At 46.0% G+C, this 18,295-nt stretch overlaps 2 protein-coding genes across 2 annotated transcripts in view; one reads left to right on the top strand and one right to left on the bottom strand.

Annotated features, from left to right (window-relative positions):
- Nucleotides 1–18,295, bottom strand: part of pyd (zonula occludens-like protein polychaetoid) — a 298,483-nt gene that overhangs the window by 276,972 nt on the left and 3,216 nt on the right. The gene's annotated exons all lie outside the window — the stretch shown is intronic.
- Nucleotides 4,168–4,761, top strand: LOC140218381 (uncharacterized; the record flags this gene model as incomplete). The annotated part of the gene is made up of 1 exon (XM_072288105.1): nucleotides 4,168–4,761. A coding segment is annotated over one exon (594 nt), but the record flags the coding sequence as incomplete, so codon positions are not given.

The following is an 18,295-nucleotide window of genomic DNA, read 5'->3' as shown; positions in this document are numbered from 1 at the left end:
GAGTTACTAAGCAAGGCAATATCATCAGCGAATCGCAAGTTACTAAGGTATTCTCCATTAACTCTTATCCCCAATTCTTCCCAATCCAGGTCTCTGAATACCTCCTGTAAACACGCTGTGAATAGCATCGGAGAGATGGTATCTCCCTGCCTGACGCCTTTCTTTATTGGGATTTTGTTGCTTTCTTTATGGAGGACTACGGTGGCTGTGGAGCCGCTATAGATATCTTTCAGTATTTTTACATACGGCTCGTCTACACCCTGATTACGCAATGCCTCCATGACTGCTGAGGTTTCGACTGAATCAAACGTTTTCTCGTAATCAATGAAAGCTATATATAAAGGTTGGTTATATTCCGCACATTGTTCTATCACCAGATTGATAGTATGAATATGGTCTATTGTTGAGTAGCCTTTACGGAATCCTGCCTGGTCCTTTGGTAGACGGAAGTCTAAGGTGTTACTGATTCTATTTGCAATTACCTTAGTAAATACTTTGTAGGCAACGGTCAGTAAACTGATCGGTCTATAATTTTTCAAGTCTTTGGCGTCCCCTTTCTTATGGATTAGGATTATGTTAGCGTTTTTCCAAGATTCCGGTACGCTCGAAGTCATGAGGCATTGCGTATACAGGGTGGCCAGTTTCTCTAGAACAATCTGCCCACCATCCTTCAACAAATCTGCTGTTACCTGATCCTCCCCAGCTGCCTTCCCCCTTTGCATAGCTCCCAAGGCTTTCTTTACTTCTTCCGGTGTTACCTGTGGGATTTCGAATTCCTCTAGACTATTCTGTCTTCCATTATCGTCGTGGGTGCCACTGGTACTGTATAAATCTCTATAGAACTCCTCAGCCACTTCAACTATCTCATCCATATTAGTAATGATATTACCGGCTTTGTCTCTTAACGCATACATCCGATTCTTGCCAATTCCTAGTTTCTTCACTGCTTTTAGGCTTCGTCCGTTCCTGAGAGCATGTTCAATTCTATCCATATTATACTTCCTTATGTTAGCTGTCTTACGCTTGTTGATTAACTTCGAAAGTTCTGCCAGTTCTATTCTAGCTTTAGGGTTAGAGGCTTTCATACATTGGCGTTTCTTGATCAGATCTTTCGTCTCTTGCGATAGCTTACTGGTATCCTGTCTAACGGAGTTACCACCGACTTCTATTGCTCACTCCTTAATGATGCCCACAAGATTGTCGTTCATTGCTTCAACAATAAGGTCCTCTTCCTGAGTTAAAGCCGAATACCTGTTCTGTAGCTTGATCTGGAATTCCTCTATTTTCCCTCTTACCGCTAACTCATTGATCGGCTTCTTACGTACCAGTTTCTTCCGTTCCCTCCTCAGGTCTAGGCTAATTCGAGTTCTTCCCATCCTGTGGTCACTGCAGCGCACCTTGCCGAGCACGTCCACATCTTGTATGATGCCAGGGTTAGCGCAGAGTATGAAGTCTATTTCATTTCTAGTCTCGCCGTTCGGGCTCCTCCACGTCCACTTCATTATCCATTCATTCATTCATTATCCGCATATTATTTTGTTCCGCAAACTCTACTAATAACTCTCCCCTGCTATTCCTAGTGCCTATGCCATATTCCCCCACTGCCTTGTCTCCAGCCTGCTTCTTGCCTACCTTGGCATTGAAGTCGCCCATCAGTATACTGTATTTTGTTTTGACTTTACCCAACGCCGATTCCACGTCTTCATAGAAGCTTTCGACTTCCTGGTCATCATGACTGGATGTAGGGGCGTAGACCTGTACAACCTTCATTTTGTACCTCTTATTAAGTTTCACAACAAGACCTGCCACTCTCTCGTTAATACTATAGAATTCCTGTATGTTACCAGCTATGCTCTTATTAATCAGGAATCCGACTCCTAGTCCTCGTCTCTCCGCTAAGCCCATCTACAACTGCAATGGTTAGGTTAGGTTAGGTTAGGTTAGGTTAGGTTGGGTTGGGTTAGGTTAGGTTAGGTTAGGTTAGGTTAAATAGATGCGTCTAATTTAGGATCTGATGCTGGTGTTGTGGTCGCTACCGCTACCGTATGTTGTTATTTTATGCAGTGATGCTGTTTCCAGGACACCATTACTTGGGCCCCGGAAGTCACAAGGGAAGGACTCCAGTGGACGAGGACGACCGCATCGCCAAGCGGCACGACGAGGCGTACGAAAAAGTGCAAAGCGATTCCGACGTGTTTGCAGCCGACCAGGCATCTACAAAGGAGTTTTTCGGCGACTTTCTATCGACAGGCAATTGGCACTCTGCCTTGGGCGCAGCCGGTTTGGGTGCGAAGAACTTGGTCGAGGAGCACGTACTAGGCCGCAGTCTATATGGAATGCCAACCGGACGGAAGCGTGCAAATAACTGGGACGCAAATCCTACAGCACCAAAACGAGCCAACGAGCAAATGCCCTCGGAGGAGGCAGCGGACGCCCCCGCAACACCTGGGGGAGCAGGTGCTGGAAGTGACCATCCGTCTTCATCCGAGCGGGTTCAGCAGATTTTGCGAGTACCTCGCGACCACGGAGTGGTCTCAGTGTTCCTGACAGCAAGATTGTCACCACTTGGGGCTACTCTATGCTAAAGACCTCGCTTAAGTATGACAAGGAAAAAACGTTTCCCGGTATCGTAACAAGTCTGTCACGTTTACCCGTTGACCGCCCTTACCTTTACATTCCTCACGGCACTTACTTGAACTTTCCGGTACACACAAAGGCACTGCAGTGCTCTGTGAAGGTGACTCCTCATGGCTTGCGTACCCCTTGGAAGACGGGCTCTTCGGTCGTGCAGCCAGTCAATTCGGATATGCTGGTTTATGGCCTCGCTTCGGTTGGCTTAAACCATCACATGGACACAGCCTTGTGCCGCATCACGCATGGGGCACCACAGAACTCTATGAAGCCCCAAACTATTCGGCCATTTACAGCACAAGACCACGCCGATTTGGCCAAGAGCTACTGGGGTCTTAATTTAGACCCGGCAATAGAATCACAACTAACGGACGATACCGACAACATCCCAACAAGCATGGGCGCACCCCGCCACAACTTTGCCTACAACTTTCTTCACATTGAAAACACTTCACCCCGCTTGACTAAATTTGTCAATCAGTTTCCGTTCAAGGCTCAAGTGGGCACTCCGATACTAAACTACGAGCACCAGTTTACCAACGCCTGGCTTCGCATGGGTCCTACTTATACTGCTGGCAACGAACTACTCACTCATTCACAACTTGGTCTACCCGCAGACGTGGCAACTTACACAACTAGCAACCTCTCTCACGTCGAAGCTAACCCTCAGGATCCCGAGGACAACATTGTAATGCGTTTCCGGCCAGACGATTTTAACAAGAGACACATCAAATATCTCGATCCCCTAGAAAAGTCTTCGTATCGCCGAGGTCTCGCGCCCATGTCACTCGATGCTATTCAACCGAGTCTCGGCTTTGGCATTATGGCTGTATCCAAGTCAAACAAAGATGACCTTGGCAGCACTGACAAGTTTCAGGATGTCACTGCATTCTTTCAAGTCGACACGGAACTTGTAGTACACAGTAACATAGACACTATTGCAAGCAACAAGGTAATGCTACCCTCTAGTGCCGGTCCATACCTGCGCCACACGCGCAAACACATCAAGACGAATCCCAGCGGTCTGTCACGCCATGGTCGCCCTGCCCACCTGACCAACACGGCCGAAGACATTGCCAACTACGAGGCAGAAATTGTGCGCCTTGCAGCCGAGCAACGGGGCGAACCCGTCGCCAACCATGCTCCCAATCTGCGCCCTGCACGATCATTGACTGTACCATTTCCGCCAAAATAAAATATTTTTTATTCCTCTTGTCTTGCTATATATCTTTCATATACATCGAGTGGCATGTCTTCGACACGTTCATTCAAAAATTCCTCTTCTTGGATATATCTTTCTATTATATCCATTTCTTCCTCCATTTCTTCTTCGTCCATTAGTTCTTCATAATACAGCGGTAGTAATATGGCGCGAAAATTGAAAGGATTTGCGCCCTCTTGTGGCAACGTCGCTTCATCTCCTTCAGCTGGAACCATTTCTGAATCCTCCTCTTCTGGCTGCATATACACAATTGTAGTTGTAGTTGTCGTCGTTTTAACTCTGAGAGTGTTTAAAATATACTATATGTATCTTTTTCTGATGTCTTGGATGCTGTCTTGGAACTGCTAAACTTTCAGTTTGACGACAACCAGCTCGAACTGTCTGACTTTGTAAACAACCTCTATATGCTTGTCGAGAAGCTGGTGCCCAAGAAGAATTGTATGGAAGTGGTGTCTACCCCGAGTGCTGGCAAGAACTTTTTTTTTGATGCTGTGCTTTCTTTTTATATAAACAGGGGCACTATACGCAACTTTAACCGCTTTTCAAACTTTCCACTACAAGACACTGTAGGCCGCCGCATACTGGTGTGGAACGAGCCAAACTGTGAGTCTTCTGCATTTGACACGGTCAAGAAAATCTTTGGCGGCGACGTGGACTCTGTGGCAGTCAAGTACTCACCCGACCAGACCATCTCGAGAACGCCTGTCATTGTCCTCTCTAACAATGAAGTCTTTCCTGCTGACGATGCCTTTAACCACCGCATGTTTCGCTACAAGTGGAAGGCCTGTCCATTGCTCAAGCCTCATGCAAAGAAGGTGCACCCCATGTCCCTGGTGCTTTTGTATGACAAGTTTGTACTCGATGCTGACTATATGCTTGCCCGTCAAGAAATAAATCTTTCATCCTGAGTACTTGGTCAATGCTTTGCATTTTTCGTCTACAACTGCAACGGTTAGGTTAGGTTAGGTTAGGTTAGGTTAGGTGCCCGTTTTTTAGCACTGTATATGCTTCTTTTGGCCTCCTAACTTCACTGAGCCCTATTATATCCCATTTACTGCCCTCTAATTCTTCCAATAGCACTGCTAGACTCGCCTCACTAGATAACGTTCTAGCGTTATAGTGGAATGGCCAAAGCCTAATTCTTTATTGAACTGAAATAACATGCTTGCTTTGCTGCAACTATTCACTGTCAAGTTTGACTTCAGTTGGCAGTGAAGTTTCATGAGTAAAACGGGTTCAGCAGTGAAATGAACCCACTGCAGGCTTTTGAAGAGTGAAATGCTCAGACTCCATACACTTTGTCCATGTCTGTTGCACACCTCATTGCTTCCGCTGATGAAAAGACTCTTCAAGAATAGCAGACGCTCCGGCGCTATCAAGTACGGCGCCATTTTGAAAAGGCCGCATGACAACGATTTTGTTGCTTCTGTGATTGGCTGGCGAAGAAACACAACTCCTCCCGGTTTGTGTGCTATGGTTGCCAACTGCTGTTCTTTTCTAGGATGTGTTCTAGTAAAGTAATCTTTATTTTACACTTTGGCATCTTTACTTGTTCTTGGCAGGGTTCGTCCTGCGCTTCTTCCCTGCGCAAGTCCACTTGATGTAGTTCCTTGTTTGCCAAGTAAAGGAGAGGTGTATGGCACAGGCGTGCCTGTAAAATACACCTTATTTCATTTCTTTTTTGTGGGTTTACGCGTTTCTATGGCGAATGGTGGACGTTATTCACATTCATATTAGTAAAGTACCCCCCCCCCCCCCCTCATTTGCATAGAAGCTGCCTTGGGTTGGGTGCCCCCCGAAAAAGAATCCTGGGTACGTTCCTGTTCTACTATGTTATGGTACGGCTCACTTTGGAGAACAAATATTGTTCTTGTTCTTAAAACAGTATGTATCCCTCGGGTGTATCTTTGCGCATATAGTTTTTCATCCGTAAGTTTTGCGAAGCACAACCAGAAAAAAGCATACGTAAGCGTCCTGCTTGCCGCTTCAAACAAATAAAACATATCGGCCCCATCCGGCGCCCTGTACTCAGATTTACGGGAAGTACTCTGATAGAAAAAAAAAAAAAGCTGCAGTGCAGCATACCATTCATGTTTCCGTCTTCCTCGCGCAACAGAAAGCGGAGTAATTGGCACAGTTTTTTTTTGTTTTTTAGCGGACGCCACTCGGGAGCCGAAAGCAGTTTTAGGTAGCGATTATATATGCTAATCTTATATGCCCGTAAGCCGTGTGAAATTGTATGTCCAGTTCAAGCTTAACAACAACAAACTCAGTGCCCTTCCAATCTGTGAAGGATAACCAGCGCAGCTGTGTATGTGGGCCCCTTACACCTCCGCCGCGGGTCGGCCCGGTATTGTATTATCTTCGGGATCGGCCCACGCATGGGGAGTGCTTAACGTCACCTCTGCAGCGGGTCGGCCCGGTATTGTATTATCTTCGGGATTTTTTCTGCACGCGGACGCGATAGTGGGGAAAGTAGGCCTTAACACCTTTGCTGTTAATTGGATATGGTGTTGCGCTGCTAAACTCGAGCTCACAGGCCCAAATGACGTCGCGGAATTCGATTCGTAATTCTGTTTAGGTGCATGTTAAAGAACACCAGGTGGTGAACAGAACAGGTTGCCTCATAAGCATATCGCCTGACGTAAAACGGTAGAATTTGTTCAATAAAAAAAAAAAAGATGAAAAGGTAGCTGCGTCCTTCGGCTTTTTTCTAGAGGTGTAAACGAAAGAAATTATTCTCGAGTCTCATTATGGAGAAAAACATGTCACGCAAAGTCATATTTCATACCTTCAATGCGATGCTGTTGCCGACTGTGCGTCCGCTCAACTAAGCAGCTTCTCCAAAATAAACGGCTGCTTTCAGTTATCCGGTGCACTATCATAAGAACAATACTGAAGCATTTAAATGAACGCATGCCTCACATACACGTGAACATATTTGTTGCCGTGTTCGTTGAAGAATATAAACGTTGTACTACATTATGCACGCAGTTTTAATGGGTTACAGTCTTGCAGACATGGTGAGACTGTAAAAGAAAATGTCTTCCTTGCCTGAACCAAGTTTGCAGATTTACAGGCTGTCCCAAAACGGGGCGTTTATATTGAATGACAGCTAGGAACTTGTTCACCACAACCGATTAGCAGCTGTGCGTTAATTCTCTCAGGAACTGTTGCTCCTGGGCGCAACAGCCACGACTCTCCAGCAGCGCAATCATTCGGACTAAGAGTCCTCACTTGCATCGGCCCCTCACCTTCGAGGCTTCAAAAGTGCTGTTATTCCTTACATTCGAACGCAAACGGCTATTCAATAATTTTTAATAGTGAATTCTGCAGTCGAATACGATCAGAATAGTAAATACCATTCGATTAGACTACAGGTTTCTACTTCATTTCGCCTGATGGCACGTTCAAGGACATCGCCAGACAAGCCACGGTGATTACTTTGGTAAAGACTTCCCGGCCTGCCCGACTGAGTCAGAGAATATAGGCAACATCTTTTCCCTAACACTGTTGTTCATATTAAGGCCCAATAATTGCCTTGATTATTTTGGGAAAGTTTATTGGTTCACCTGGGCCTGGTGCAGCTTTTAAAAGAAACACGCTTATTCCGGACGGGAGTTCTCACTTTTTCAGTCAGTGCATTCACAATATTTTATAATTTTTCTCTTGCATATATGTCGTGGAGATATATGCCTATGTACCCTTACATTTACCTAGAAGTACACTGGCCATTTGCATCTCTTTGCGCCGCGCAGTTAATGAACCTAGTTTATTTCGCCATTGTACCTGATCAATATTCCACCACCAAGAAACGCGCGTCAAATGACACGATATCACTAACGTTTTCTTACGCAGTTTCATGTTGCCGTTTGGCGGCCTCTGTGCAAAAATTACGCGTTACATTTAGAAAAGAATGTTAAAAACAGCAGTTCACCTGGCTAAAACTACAATTGGTTCTAGCCGACAAGAGTCGCGGGCGCACCAACACAAGTAAAACAATAAAAAAATGTACTGCACAGATTTTCTGCAAGAAAAAGGGGGCGCCCACCAGCGTCCGTGTAACGCTAGCAGACGACGCACTAGACAACGGCAGCAAAATTGAACACATCGTGGTGTATAACACATGCCTGAAATATACGTACGTGGCGAAAATGTGTTAATCAAAATTTGCAGTGGAAAGAAAACACTATTATAAGAGCGTACACGCGCAACTGGTCTCAGGGCCCGCAGCAAAATTACGTTGAATATGCCGCGAAGCGGGTCTCCACGCTTATTCAGTTCGCCGCAGCGCCCTCGCAAAATTTTTCCACACGCGGCGCCTCAGCGAGAAAGCGCCATCCGCGCTATTCAACCGTAGTCTTGTACACTCTAGGTACAGTGAACTAGAAGAATTTCTAGTGGCGCGACCGGGTTCCTGGGAGCGGGACTTTCAGCGTAGAACGATGTGGCGGCGCTGGCGTCGACCGGGTGGGACGTTGAGTGCTTGTAGTCTTTAAATGGTAGCTTGGAACTGGCAAGACAAATAGCTATTAGTGGTTTTACTGTGCGTGGTTTGGTAGGAAAGTGAGAGCGTGGCCGCGTGGTTGAGCGCGTGCGAGAGCGTGTCATACCTTCGGTCTCCGCGGCATTGATTGTTTTGGTAACATTGGTGAGAGTTGCTTTGCGACATGTTGAGGATTTGGATCCTGTGTGTATCAGTCTTCGCTAAAAGGCACGCGCTCTGCATTGATATAGTATTATACTAATTGCATCAGTAGTAGCATTATTATAGGATTGTAGAATTGCAGTATTGGAAAAGAACTAGGAAGCTTACCAGCAAGTATGCGGCCTTCAGGGTGGGCAACACGGCAATAAAGAACGTAAAGCGGAAAGTCAGAAAACTGAAATAATCTCATGGGTGGCGGCAATGGAAAAGAAACCTGCCATGAGTAACTACTTAAGAGGAAAAAAAGAAATCACGAAAGAAACAATGTATGATAACCTCATTACCTTTCAAAGCGATATCAGGACGCCTTAGAACACGCACCTATAAAGCGAGATATAAGAAGGAAAAAGAAGCACGTGCTTGCTGCGGTAAAACTAGGGAAACGATGGAGCATGTATTATTAGAATGTGAAGACATCTGCCCAGCGGTCGATTTAGGCACCACTGGCCTCCTTGGAGTCCTTGCGTTCAGAGTGAGCAAGGGAAAAGTAAACATGTCCGCAATAGAGATTAGTAAGAGGCGATGGGAAGATTGGTGGAAGAAAATTATGGAAACGACAAAAAACGGAGACGTACGAAAGCAAAGTTCGCTATAGGGTGTCAGAAAATTTGGTTGTGGGAGTTCATAGTGTGTTTTTTTTCTTTCTTTTTCTTTTTTAACCTAGGTAGGATATTAGGCAGTATAATAGCAAGAGCTTGGGTGAAGCACACCCGCGCATCCGTCCGTCCATCCCGTCCGTCCGTCCGTCCGTCCATCCATCCATAGAACACGTCTAAGAACGTTGGTTTCAGGAGCGGGCCACACGCGGCAATGGCAGCCCTCCCTCGAGTAACGTGAGATCTTGTGGCGAATGGACGTGTTTTTCCAGGGCTCCGTGGCAGCGAAGAAATGATAAGATTTTTTGTGCATGCTTTGAGCGGGCTTCTGTTTTTGATTTGCCGATTGTTTAGCCTTTAAATACTAATTAGGTAGTTTTCTTTTTTTTCTCTCTCTCTTTTCGTGTGCGCGGGTGTGCTTCGTGTATATTTCGTTTTGCAGGATAGTCAGAGCGTCCTTTGGAGCCGCGTGCTTCAAAACGTACAACCAGGTGGGAGGTTAAGCATTTATAGCCTTTAAGTAGTAGCATGGAAATGGCAAGACTAATACGTATTACTTTTTTTTACAGTGTGTGCTTTGGTATCGGGAATATTGCTTTGGTAGGAAAGTGAGAGCGTGGCTGCGTATTTGAACACGTGCGAAACGTGTCATATCTTAAGTCTGTGCGGGATTTATTGCTTTTAGAACATTGATGAGAACTACCTTGCGGCATTTTAAGGAGTTAGATTCTGTGCGTATCGGTTTCTGCTAGAAGGCACGTGCTCTGCGTTATTATAGTCTTAAAGTATTTGCACTAGAAAAAGTCATGCAAAACATGGCAAGAAAGCCGGGAAAGCGTGCAGTGTGCGGGGGTTTCCTCAAGGGCAGACGAGGGGACGAATGAGATTGGAGAAGGAATCAAATCAATCGGCCCGCGCTGTGATGTCGATGCTAGGCTGAAGAAAATGGAGGCTTTCCAGGATGAGCTTGTGAAACAGGTCGAAGAGCTCGAAAATGAGCTATATATGAAGCGTGATGCACGGAAAGTAGCGGAAAAAAGACTTCAAGCAACCGAGGAAAAGCTGAACAGGGCCGCCATTGCAAACGAAAATGGTGACAATGGAACGCAGTCCCCCGACATGACTGGAGAGGGAGTGTCAGGAAAGCACGTGGAATGCGTACAATGTGGGGAAGGGGTTTTTGGAAATAGCGGCACCTACCTTGAGAGTGCCAAACAAAAAAATGCAGGAGCGCAGGGGTCAGTGCCCTTTGTCAAATCCGAATCGAGCGGAAAAGGACAAAGGGAAGCAGGGAGAGCTTGGAGAGACTGAGATGGTTATTATCGATGGTGATTCAAGCCTGGCTAGGGGCTCAGAAGCAATTGTGGAGAGGGTGAAATGCAATAAAAGAGTGGCGGTAGGGACATTCCTAGGGCGGACGCTGGGTTCTGTCATGGGGCGAGCAAAAGCAAAGCTCGCGGAAAATGCTCACGTGCGTAGCCTTGTCAAAGTAGCAGGTAGGCTAAATGGCGTGCTAAACCGGAAATGGACAGGAATTGCCCAGCGCATGGGGAAGGGGGCCGACGACTTACGCGAGCTGTCCCCTCAGGTGCAGATTGTGGTGTGCACGGTGCCGGAGGTGCCTGTACGTGACAGTCACGTACAAAAAGCTGTAGTGGGTGCTAACGAGGCGATATGAAAAATGAGCCGAGATAAAGTTTTTAAGGTTGTCGAAGCAAACAGGGAAGTGAGAGGTTGCGGTGGTTTTAAACGAGACGGGATCCACTTCAATTACAGGCTGGCACGAGAAGTGGGCTGGCGACTTGGTGGTCGCGCTGTAGCTTATTTAGGGGGCCCGCCGGCGCTCAGGAGGTCAGAGCAGATAGTAATGAAGAAGGTCCTCTAGGGGAACATCAGAAGACCATCGCCGTCGAAAACAGAGAAAGGAGAAAAGCAACAAAAAGAGCTCGCCATGCAATAGGCTACATAAACATGCAGGACGGCAGAAGAAAGGAAAAGTGGGCAGAGATTGAGGAGCAGTTACACAGAGAACAAATAGGGGTGTATGCGGTTACAGAAGCGCACCTTAGAGACTCAGAAGAGCCGCCAGTTATTGAGAATTATGTATGGGAAGGGTGCAACAGAACTAAGTCGGAAAGAAAGGGAGGGGGAGTCGGAATGCTCATCCATCAGGGAGCCAAATGGAAAAGAGTAAATTCACAATGTCAAGAGCATCTTTGGTTATCAGGTACAATGAGTGGGAAAGAAACTTGAATGAGTGGCAAAAAAACTCGGCTGGGCGTTACGTATTTGTGGACCGGAAATAATTGCACAGAGAAGAATAAAAAGTTAGTGAAATGCATAAGCGCTAATGTTAAGGGTTTCGGGAATGGTGCTGAAATTATCCTATTCGGTGACACGAATGCCCACATACAAGATTTGTATGCCTATACCGACAACAAAGGAAAGTCAATGTTAGACCTTTATGAGCAACATAACCTCGTTATTGTGAATACAGGGCGTAAGCGTGAAAGGCAGATTACGTGGGAAACTGGCAATCAACCATCGATTACTGTCTGATGACAGAAAGAATTCATGATAAGTTTAGAGAAATGGTTATTGATGAGGAAGCGTATAGCAGCATAGGGAGTGACCATAAACGCATAATTTTAAAGATGGGATATGTAGTTGGGAAAGAGAGCAAGGAGAGCAAAATGGCCAGTCCAAATTTGAACGCTGAACAAATAGCAAATATAGTCACTAGAGTTGAGGAAGTACTTGGCAAATGGCCAAGTAAAGAATGGGAATATGGTGAGCTTCTAAGTGTAATAACGATAGAAATACGGAAAGAGAAACATGTTCGTTGGAAAGGAAAAAAGAAACCGAAAAGCTGGTGCAACAGGGAGATACGAGAAGCGATCGCCGAACGACAGAAAGCATCTCGAGAGCACAGGCAGGCAAAGAAGGCGCAGTTGCCGCAGGATGAAGTAACCAGTAAATGAGAAATATAGCGGCAGAAAAAGTCTATGGTTCAAATACTGGTGCAAGCAAAATTAAAAGGAGAAAGTGAACGTTGATTGTCAGAAATACGTGAGAAAAAGAAAGCAGCGCCTAAATTTTTTTGGAACCACATAAAATGATAAGGCAGGATGTCAACAACAATACAACAACGTATCCTAGACGAAGATGAAAACAGACTGGAAGGAGAAGCGGCAATAAATTACCTCCGAAAAGTAACAGCCGAATCTTTTCAAGGCTGTATTTGCCGTCAGCCTTGTATTCCAAGGCTGACGAGGTTGTACTTGAAGAAAAAAAAAGCATGAAAGAGACCCAAGTAGAAAAGAAGCTGGTGCTGACAAATTTCAACTGGAAGAATGCGGAAGAGAAAATTCCTAAGCGCACAGCCACCAGGCTAGACGAGGTTCCCGTTAGGCTGATTAATGAACTAGGACCGAAAAGTAAGAACGCTCTGGTGAAAGCAGTAGAAAAAACGAACACCAGACAGTTGGCGACAAAGTAGAATGAATTTAATTTATAAAGGTAAGGGGGAAAAGACAAAAATCACTCATATAGACCATTGACCATTACATCGGTAATATACAGGTTAGCAATGCAGGAAATTAAATTAATGCTGCAAGCATAGGCAGAGAATAATAGCATTGAGGGGAGAACTTCAGAATGGCTTCAGGACTGGTAGTCGCCTGGATGATAGCTTGTTTCTCCTTACTCAGTGTACTGAAATGAGTAGAAAGGAGACCATTATATGTGACTTTTTTTAGACATTAGAGGAGCGCACGGCAACGTAGACAGCAACATTCTGTGGGATACTCTCAAAGGGGAAGGCTTAGGCGATGATTGTATGCTGCTTTTGTGAGAGATTTACCTAGAAAATACTGTTTACTGCTGATATCAACAAAGGACTGAGGCAGGGATGCCCTTTATCTCCACTGCTGTTTATGATGTACATGGTGGAGATAGAAAGGGTGCTAGAGGGAAGTGATATTGGTTTTAATCTCTCATACAAACAGGCAGGCACAGTAGTAGAGCAGCAACTCCCAGGTTTATTTTATGCGGACGACATTGTGTTGCTAGCTAATAAGCAAAGTGATTTGCAACGTCTGGCTAATATCCGTGGACAGGAAGGCAACAATTTAAGTTTGAAATTTAGTGTTAGGAAATCAGGTGTTATGGTATTCAATGAAAACAGTGAACAGACAGTGGCAATACAGGGCCAGGAAATACCTCTAGTAAAAGAAAATAAATACCTTGGTCTATGGATAAACGAAGACAATAGATATATGGAAACACAGGAGAAAGCTATAACAGCAAAGAGGAAGAGAAATATAGCCATATAGACACACAGCGTTATGGGGATACGATAGGTACAATGTGTTCCGGGGTATGTGGAAATGTTTAATGGTTCGAAGACTTACTTTTGGAAATGTGGTTGTTTGCTTGAAATCATGGGTACAATCAGGACTCGATGACACCCAAATGTCTGTGGGCGCTCACGGGAAGGCTACAAATGAAGCTGTGCAGGGTGATATAGGCTGGACAAGTTTTGAAGTGTTAGAAACTCACAGTAAAATTGATTAGGAAGAACGACTGAGGAATATGGAAGAAAGTGAATGAGCAGCGATAGTGTTGAGGTATCTCTACAGGAAAAACATTGATTCACAGTGGAGGAAAAGAACTAGGAAGCTTACGAGCAAGTATGCGACCTTTAGGGTGAGCAACACAGCGACAAATAATGTCAAGCGGAACTTCAGAGAGGCAGAAATAATCTTATGAGTGGCGGCAATGGAAAGAAACGCTAGCATGAGTAACTACTTTAGATGAAAAACGAAATCTGGAAAGAAACAGCTTATGATATCTCAAAGGGAAGCTCATTACTTTTTGAAGGGAGATCAGTTGCCTTAGAACACGCACGTATAAAGCGAGATATAAGAAGGAAAAAGAAGCATGTGGTTTCTGCGGTAAAGCTAGGGAAACGATGGAGCACGTTTTATTATAATGTGAACATATCTGCCCAGCGGTCGATTTAGGCACCACTGGCCTCCTTGAAGAGCTTGTGCTCGGCGAGAGCAGGGGGAAAGTAAACATGTCCGCAATAGAGATTAGTAAGAGGCGATTCGAAGATGAGTGAAAGAAAAGTAGGAAAACGACAAAAAAAAAAATACAGCAGAAAACGGAGGCGTACAAAAACAAAGTTCACAATAGAGGATCAGAAAATTTGGTTGCGGGAGTTCATCGTGGATTTCTTTCTTTTTCTTTCTTTTTTAACCTAGGTAGGACATCAGGCAATATAACAGCAAGAGCTTGGTGGCGCAACCCACCGCCCCTTTCCAAAGGGAACGCTCATAACATCCGTCCGTCCGTCCGTCCGTCCGTCCCTCCGTCCATCCATCCATCCATCCATCCATCCTTAGGACGGACGTCCGTCCGTCCGTCAGTCCGTCCACGGTTCCTATGCATGCCGACCCTTTCCAGACACTTAGAAAGAGTCTCGGGCCGTTATTGCGTGGTGGCCGTTATTGCGTTATTTCATCAATCAGGTAACCGAGAAATCCGCAGAGTACAATCATCCTCTCTATACGGCGTTCATACATTACGAAAAGGCATTTGGTTCAATCGAGATGCCAGCAGTCATAGATGCATTACGTTATGAAGGAGTACGGGACGATTACGTAACTATCTTGGAAAGTATATACAGAGATTCCACAGCTACCTCAATTCTCTACAAGAAAAGTAAGAAGATACCTCTAAAGAAAGAAGTCAGACAAGGAGACACAATCTCTCCAATGGTATTCACTGCGTGCTTGGCAGAAGTATTCAAGTTATTAAACTGGGAAGGCTTAGGAGTAAGGATCAACGGCAACCTTCGATTTGCAGACGACATTGTTCTGTTCAGCAACACTGGGGACGAGAGACAACAAATAATTGAGGACCTTAATAGATAGAGTATACGAGTGGGGTGGAAGTATAATATGCAGAAGATACGTCGCGTTCAAAAGGACGCCGCGTTCTCGGCTATCCTCACGACGGCTGGGGATGGGAAGAGGTGGATCATGGGCGTCATCGAGTGCCCGTTCGTCATCACCGAGTGAGCCTTTGTCGTCGCGCCCGGTGCGGTGCGATTTTTCTACTCAAATGAGTACATCGATGCGTTCAACACCGATGTTGCCCTACAGGGTGTTGGAGACGCACACGAGGCTAGAGCAGTCGATGTCTTCCTGGGATACCGGTCCGACAACGAGTGTGTCCGACAACGCCAAGGTGGTCGGTATGACGCATCTCGAAATGAGCAATTTACCCCATACGATACTGCTTGCTCGGGGCAAGCCCTACATGGTCACGTTGAACATGGACGTGAAGGACGGACTCGTGTATGGTGCAGTCGGTGTACTTCGATAGGTCAAGCACAGGGAACGCGACGCGCGCGATGCAGTCCACATTTGGGTGAAATTTCACGTGCCACATACTAGCCGTCTGGCTCAGATAAAAGCCAAGCCCTTCGCGCATGCTGCTCGGAGACGAGGGATCAATATCACGGCCGATTGTGTGGCCATTGATGGTTCAATCTCAGTGCTGTCAACGTACAGACTGGAGACGGAATCGTTGTCCCCACCGTATACATTCATCCCGGAACGTCAAAGTGAGATGTTGAATAATTTATGAACGACACATTTGGGTGGATTCTCCTCGTGGACCCCAATCCCCTCAATACTGTGGGTGACATTAACGTCCATCTTTCTTTCCCCGACGGAAAGTGGTTCTTGGCGTTTCTCTTGGGAAGGTTCGGCTTTCAATGTTAATTACACCAAGACCAAGGTATCCACGACGCGCCATCGGTCGTGCATAGATAGAATAAACTTTATTTTCCAACGAATAAGGTGATCTACACACCCCCCGACACGCAGGTCAGGGGGCGAGTGCCGCCGCCTCAGATGCAGACTGGGAGGTCTTGGGTCCCAGCAGCCTCTTCAGCCAGTTGGACGAGTCGGAGCTGGAGCTCAGAGTCCGAGCTGCGCAGCAGGGTCTCCCAGGTGTCTCTGCTACTTATATTGTGTGTTCCCCCGGGAGAGTACGGACATTCCCATATTATGTGGTCGAGGGTCCCTCTCGCCCCACAAAGATTACAGCTATCAGTCCTGGCTTCGGGGAACATGTGGTTCGCCATAGTCCCAGCTGTGCAGCAGGGTCTCCCAGGTGTCTCTACTACCTATATTGTGCGTTCCCCCGGGAGAGTACGGACATTCCCATATTATGTGGTCGAGGGTCCCTCTCGCCCCACAAAGATTACAGCTATCATTCCTGGCCTCGGGGATTATGTGGTCGTGCATAGACCTAGCGCTCGCTGAGAGGATCTCCAGTGTCGTCACAGAGCCCATGGCCGTCCATCATAGCAACCACCAAGTAATGATTACTGTGGTCACAAGATAATATAAATAAACATAAAAAACGCTTATTTGTGCAATATTGCTTTGTTGTTTTATTTTATATTCTTTATGGTTATATACCGCTTCGCTGGTCATCCACCTTCACAGAGTGGAATGGCTCTAAGTTTTGTGTGTGTGTGTTAATCTCGCGATTACTGGCGGAAAAGCGCAATGCTATTAACAGGGCGATTACCTTTTGTTTCGTACATACAATTAACACTTCTTTCACGATAATCTAGAAACCTTATGGCTGGGTGTGACGAAAGGAGAAACAAGCTAGTACAATCAAGAATGATGTCACGCTGTCGCTTAAACTTTCTCAGTCTTCAGCATCTTCAAGGTTCAACAAAAGCTTTCAATAGATCTTTTTGTGCCGGTAGGTATTGAAGAGCGGAACGTAAACCTTCAGTGTTTCGACACTTACTAACAGTCATTTTAGCTTCGCCGTTTAAGGTACCTCGATTTATTTAATCCGTATTTAATATATTTTATTTATTCATAGTCAGCACAAGTTCTGTGTTACTTCGCCTGCCCGAAATGGTGCTATAAACAGATGAATTGATTTATTTACGCAAAGGTGGCAAACTCGTGAGACGCGAACTGGGGGCCGTTGCCACTGCATACTTCGACTGGGATTCCATATCGCGCAAAAATGCAGCTCAGTTTGGCAATGATCGTGCTCGACGTGGTGTCGCCCAGTTTTTCCCACTTCCGGGAAGTTTGACTGCGCATCGAACACGCACAAGTACGAGCTTCCCCCATGCTGAAAGATATCAACGCCGACTCTGTACCAAGCGTGACCCGGCGTTGGTCTAAGCATAAAAGGCTCGCTTGGATGCCTGTATGCGTACTTTCGGCAGACGGCTCAACTTTTCAACATAGTTTCAATATCTGCATTCATTCCGGGCCAAAACACTAATCGTCGGGCTCGTGCTTTGCATTTGTTTATGCCCAAGTGCCCTTCGTGTATACGTTGAAGTATTTCGTCCCTCATCGAATTTGGAACAACTACTTTGGTTCCTTTTAGTACCACTCCCTCTATTAGTGACAGCTCAGTAGCAAAAGGTTTCATGCAGCCATCAAGATTGCCGCTGCCGCGGATGTAGCGCATCACTTTTTGTAACTCCGGGTCACTTGCAGTTGCGGCAATTAAGCGGTCGAGAGTTTTTCTGCTTACCAGGTCTTAGACTGCACCAATTGTGTGAACCTCTATTTCTTCTGTCGAGCCACTCGTGTCCCCTGGGTGGTTGATAGGCGTCGACCTTGAGAGCATGTCGGCCAGCAGCAGTTGCTTCCCTGGTACAAATTCAAGCACATAGTCGTAGTTCAGTAATCGCATGAAGAAACGCTGAAGACGCGGCGGCATGTCACCGATTCCTTTGGATGCAATGGCTAGCAGTCGTCAATGGTCGGTCTCTATGATTGTCTTATGCCCGTATGCGAAGTGGTGAAATTTTCCACACCCGAACGTTACGCCCATTGCCTCTTTTTCAATTTGCGAATATGGTTGCTCAGTCTCATTCATAATGCGTGATGCATACGCAACAGGCCGCCAGCTGTCTCCGTGAAGCTGTAGAAGTGCAGCGCCTAGTCCACTTTTAGAAGCGTCAGAAGAAATTTTCGTTTCCCTGGCAGCATCGAAAACAGCCAACACAGGTGCGCTGCTGAGCCATGTGCAGAAGGCTGTCCATTAATTTGCGTGGTTGTCCGACCATTCAAA

Source organism: Dermacentor andersoni, chromosome 5 (genome assembly GCF_023375885.2).
Source record: "Dermacentor andersoni chromosome 5, qqDerAnde1_hic_scaffold, whole genome shotgun sequence".
NCBI classification, from domain to species: Eukaryota; Metazoa; Arthropoda; class Arachnida; order Ixodida; family Ixodidae; genus Dermacentor; species Dermacentor andersoni.
The sequence above is the reverse complement of the archived record's forward strand: the minus strand, read 5'-3'. Positions and strand labels throughout refer to the sequence as shown.